At 36.8% G+C, this 5,948-nt stretch overlaps 1 protein-coding gene across 1 annotated transcript; it reads left to right on the forward strand.

Annotated features, from left to right (window-relative positions):
- The first annotated feature begins 419 nt into the window (after nt 1–419).
- Nucleotides 420–3,892, forward strand: LOC149178337 (uncharacterized). Its single transcript, XM_089422055.1, has 2 exons — nt 420–488; nt 3,512–3,892. Exons 1-2 carry the CDS (start codon nt 420–422, stop codon nt 3,890–3,892), a joined length of 450 nt encoding a protein of 149 aa, XP_089278181.1.
- Nucleotides 3,893–5,948: the final 2,056 nt, after the last annotated feature.

The following is a 5,948-nucleotide window of genomic DNA, read 5'->3' on the forward strand; positions in this document are numbered from 1 at the left end:
AGAAACCTTTGGCATAACTTAGAAGGAGGAGGAAATCCTAGAGAAATTCCTGGAAAGGTTCTAGTACAATTTGCAAAATCCAAGATGAACCAGTTGAACAAAGAAACCCAGAGAAATTTTTTTCTAAGGGCCATAAGACCAAACTCTCTGGAGGTTTTGAACTTGATGGGGTAGGTGATGTATCAAAATTGAGTTATGATTATGTGTACAAGTTGTGTCGATGATATTCGAGGGGGAATAGGTTGTGAGAGGATAAAGAGATACTTCTTCCACATTAAATAAATTAGTTGCAGGGGCTGGGGTAACTAGAGCTGAAATGGGTAATTTATTTGAAAATTTGAAAATTGGGATTCTTAGCACTTTATACATATTTGGGTGTTTTGTAGGCTAAGAATAAATAGGAGGAAGTGGAAAAGGCAATGGCTGTGTTCTACTCCAAATGTAGGAAGAAACATCCCTTGAGGGAGTGTCCTGCATCCAGTATAGAGGTATGTCAAACCTGTGAAGTTGATCATTCTACTGTTAAATGTCCTTCTCTTCCAGAGATTAAAGCAACATAATTAGTAGATCAAGAAGATGTCAATGCACTTGATGCAATGAAACCTCAAAATTCATGGCAACCACACCGTGCAAGTATGACACAACAACATTTTCAATTTCCTTATACCCAGAATCAGATGTGGAATTTTTCAATTCCCTAGCAGCCTTGGCATCGACAACAAGCTTGGTAGGGAAACTTTCCTTACCCTGCTGCACCAACTTATCCCCCTCAAAAAATTTATTCACCACAACCCATACCACAACAAGTGGTTCAGCCACAACCACAACTTCAATTTCCTGCCCCACCAACTCAACCACATCCCACAAAACTTCTTGCCCAACCAGTATCCAATCCCAACAATAAATTCGTCCAACCTACTCACAATGTTGGAGCAGCCAATTATCCCACTTATCCTACCTATTGCATCACACCTCACCCTCCGTAGGAAAGTTATGTACCTTTGCTGCAGGAATTTCTTGCGTCTCTACAGGAAATTAAATTTAGGCTAGGAAAAGTTGTGACCCAACCAGGAAAAATTGAAGAGATTATAGAGTAAGAAACCCCTGATACACCTAAAACAAAAAATATACAAGATACAGAAGGACAAAACATTCTAAGTTCACAGAAACCTTCCTCATCTCAAACTGTCCAGCCTCCTTTTCCAGAGAGGTTGGAGGTGAAAGAAATAATGAAACAACCCGAGTTTGACCTAGTATCCAAGTTAAGAAATGTATGCATCAATATTCCGTTATTGTAAGAAATTAGGGACATCCCAATTTACACTAAAATAGTTAGGGAACTATGCACCAAAAATCCTGGGAGAAAAAAGAAAGAACCCTCTACAATTCAAGTAGGTGGAAATCTTGCAAGACTTATGTCTATCATATTTTCCACTGAAAAGTATGCAGACCCTGGAATCCCTGTGGTTACTACCTTCATCAATGGATATCCAATAAGAAATACTTTAGTTGATTTAGGTGAAGCCATTAATGTAATGACGATGGAAACACTGTCCCATATAGGATCCTTTGACTTACTTCCCACCCCTACAATGTTAGAATTAGTGAACAGATGTAAGGTCAAGCCAAAAGGTACATTGGAAGACATTGTCATTTCATTAGATTCTTGGGAATATCCTGCAGACTTTTATGTTCTTCAGCCTAAAACTAGTTTGGGATGGAACCCTTTAATCTTGGGGAGACCTTGGTTGGCCACAACATATGACTTCATAGGGTGTAGGTCAGGAAACATGACCATCACCAATAGGGCTAAAACTAAACGCATCAATCTATATCCCCCTAATAAACCGCTCTTAGAATCAGAAGATACTCATTGGATTGTTGAAGAACATAATTAAAAAATTATCCATCCAGTTTTGACAATAGCCCAAGCTATGATCCTTAAAGATAACATTGAGGAAAATTTAATTAATTGTTATATTTCAAATCCCATTTTTTCTCATCATTCAGAGGAATAGTCAAGTCATGAGACAGATGTCGTTGCTAATCTTCTAGAGTAGAACTTCCAAGAGCATAATACAATAGTTGAATTAAATTTAGCCCTTCTATCTATATTTCCTACATGTTAAATGACTGAATGTGGAAGCAAAGTAATCAAGATCTTTCCCGAAAATAAAATATAAATTATGCCTTCACTCATGAACAAGAAAATCAATTAAGTCAGACATTGAAGGACTTTTCAGATACATTTTCTTGTGACTATATGTATATGAGGGGCATTCACCTGGACACTTGCATTCATCATATTTATATAGAAGGAAATGGTAGGCCTATAAGGAAACCACAAAGGAATATGAATCCTACTTTGAGAGAAATTGTAACAGATGAACTTTAGAAGTTATTAAATGTAGGATTCATTTGTCCTATTTCAGACAACTAGTAGGTATCTCGATTGGTTATCATCACTAAGAAGAATGGCAAATGGTGAGTGTGTATACATTATAGGGAACTAAATAAAGCTACATTAAAAGACCATTTTCCGTTGCCTTTTATAGATCAAGTGTTGGATACCTTAGGAGGAAAGAGGTACTTTTCTTTCTTAGATGGTTTCAAAAGGTACAACTAGATCATGATAGCTCTAGAGGACCAGGATAAAACAACATTCAAATGTCCATGGGGTACTTATGCATATAAGGTATTATCATTTGGTCTATGCAACATACTAGCCACATTTCAAAGGACGATACTTGGTATTTTCTGTGATCTTTTACATGAATGCATAGAGGTTTACATGGATGATTTTATAGTAATGGGTGATACTTTTGAAGAAGATTTATTTATTCTTAGAAAAGTTTTGCAAAGATGTAGAGAAACTAATCTTTCATTAAGCAATGAAAAATGTCTTATGATCATGACTGAAGGGATTGTTTTGGGTCATCATGTTTCTGCTGCACGAATTAAAGTTGATCCGACAAAGATTGAAGTGATTGTGAAGATGTGTCGACCAACCAGCCAAAAGGGAGTTAGAAGTTTCCTTGGGCATGCAGGCTACTACATAAAGTTTATTGAAAATTTTACCAAGGTAGCCTCACCACTGTTTAAATTATTGACAAAATAATTTGAATTTCGTTGGAATGATGAATGTCAAACTATATTTGGCACACTCTAGGATGCGCTTTCTTTAGCACCTGTCTTAAGAGGACCAGATTGGAAAGTGCCATTCTATATTTCCATTGATGCCTTTGATTCGGCTATAGGGGTAGTATTGGGCCAAAAGGAAAACCTTGTAACCTATGCCATTTATTTTGTTACTAAAAATTTAACTCCTGCTGAATTTAATTATACTGTAACTGAGAAATAATTCCTTGGTGTGGTTTATGCTATTAATAAATTTAGACATTACATCACATGCTATGTAGTTTTTGTACATACTGATCATTCTACTATTCGATATCTCTAGAATAAACCAGTTACTAATGACATAATTACTAGATGGCTTTTGCTGTTGTAGGAATTTGACATCACAGTATTGGATAGGTCGGGAAAAGAAAATAAGGTAGTTGATTTCCTTTCTAGGCTTAACCATGAAGGTGTAGATGTTCATGTTAATGATAGCTTCCCAGATGATAACTTTTTTGCCATTTCTGGAAAATCACCTTGGTTTGAATATATTGCTAACTACCTTGCTACAGGGAAGTTACCACCTTACTTTTCATCTAATCAGAAAAAGAAAATTATTAGAAAAAGTGCTACTTACTCTTGGATAAAAGGAGACCTCTTTTTCACTGGACCTGATCTGATTATTCGCAGGTGTGTTAGAGAGGACGAGATATATGACATCTTGAGAGCTTTCCATGATGAACCCTGTGGAGGGAACTTTGTAGACAAGTGAACAACCTATAAAATCCTCTGCTCAAGTTACTATTGGCCAAGTATTTTTAAAGATGCAAAGGAGTACGTTTGAAAGTGTGATAACTACCAAAGAATAGGGTGACCTATTCAAGTAGATGAGATTCCCTTGCAGCCACAAGTTCTCATAGAATGATTTGAGAGGTGGGCTCTTGATTTTGTAGGCCCCATTAATCCCATGTCCAAAGATAAGAAGTATATTTTAGTGTGTATTGATTATGTCACGAAGTGGGTGGAAGCAAAAGTCATGCTTAGAGAAATGGAGATAGTAGTGGTGGATTTTCTCTTTTATGATATTTTAGTAAGATTTGGGGTACCAAGGGAAATTGCTATTGATCAGGGCACCCAGTTTGTATCAAAGCTTGTGCATGGAATTGTGCAAAAATATCAGATCACTCATTGGAATTCCACTCCCTACCATCCACAGGCCAATGGGCAAGTGGAATCAACAAATAAGGTGTTGGAGATAATCCTGACTAAGACAATGCAACTACATAAAAAGGATTGGTCAGATCAACTTCCAGAGGCCTTATGGGCCTACAGAATCACCTAGAGAAACACTACCGACTTCTCTCCATATGAATTGGTATATGGAAAACGATTTTTATTGCCAATTGAATTTCAGTTTAGAACTTTTAAGATCGTAGTAGATTTGGGCATAGATTTCACCGAGGCACAATAGCAGAGGATCCTACAGCTCAATGAACTAGATGAGATTATGTAGGATGCCTTTCAACATACTAACCTTATCCAGCAACAAAGGGCTAAATGGAATGATAGATACATTAAGAAGAAGCAGTTTAAGGAAGGAGACTGGGCATTGTTGTTTGATTCAAAATTCAAGAATTTTAAAGGAAATTTAACGCACATTAGCTTGGTCCTTATGAGATCGAGAAAGTATTTGATAATGGATATGTTCGAGTCAAAACAATATATGATGAAAAATTCACCTTCTTGGTTAATGGGCAACGAATCAAGTTATATCAGAAGCCCCAGTCTAAGGAGAATTTTTTTGAGGAGATTATGAAGAAGAAAGAGTTGGAAATGGTAGGAAAGGGGGGTATCTCTTTCACTACTTCTTCTTGATTTTCTTCCATAAAAAAATGAGCTTACTTTGTTCCTTCTCATGCTTAGTAAACCATGAGAGGAGTGTCTATTGGATGCATGTTTATTCCTTTTTTGGCTCCAGTAGACCATTTACGGAAAATGAGCCCCTTTGGAGTTTTATTTTTCGTTATTTTAGACTCTGTAAAATTGAAATCTGGCGAGCATGAACTGCTCGAGTCTTGTTAAAATCACAGGACAATAGATCACTTGAGATCCCCAAGTAAATTTTGTTTCATACCTTAATAAATCTTTGATTTTCTCACGTTTCATTGATGTGGGATTCTCTAAGGCCCTCCTTCCAACAACTTGGCCCATCAATAGCACCACATTATTTGGGTTCAAGATCAGAGATATGTGATGTGTTGAAGCCTGTATACATCAATGATAGGCTATATTGCCTACAACAATCGAGATTCATCAAGGCTCCTTGATGATTCTATCATGCAGGGGGTTCGACAACAACTTCTCTATTCACACCTGCTAGGATGCATCGGTTGTACCTTGGTCCTCACTTTCATTATTGGTAGAATTATGGAGCTTGCAAAAACCCTAACGTCCTCAGATCGTATCTTTGAAAATATAGCAAGACAGGATATGAAATTTGGACCTAAGGTTCAGAACGCTTTTTGCTCAAATGGGTTTTTTCAGCTTCTGAAACATCATAGAGAAAAGGTTATAGCAAAAATTCCACAATGACCTGTTTGGAGCAACGAAACCCTAGAATCCAAAGCTATGATACCAAATGTTATGAAACCAGCTCACAAAAAGATAGAAAAGATAGATCAATGACTTCAAAATCAGCCTCTTCGAGGGGACAACCTTCTTTACATTACACAAATGAACAATTTTTGGATGATACAAATGACAAGACCGCCTTTCTATATATAAGATTCTAAGGGGTCCCAATACAATCAGAGCCTACATAACAATAA

This window comes from Pinus tabuliformis, chromosome 4_1 (assembly GCF_031772625.1).
Source record: "Pinus tabuliformis cultivar Carrire ecotype Pingquan chromosome 4_1, CPIR1, whole genome shotgun sequence".
NCBI classification, from domain to species: domain Eukaryota; kingdom Viridiplantae; phylum Streptophyta; class Pinopsida; order Pinales; family Pinaceae; genus Pinus; species Pinus tabuliformis.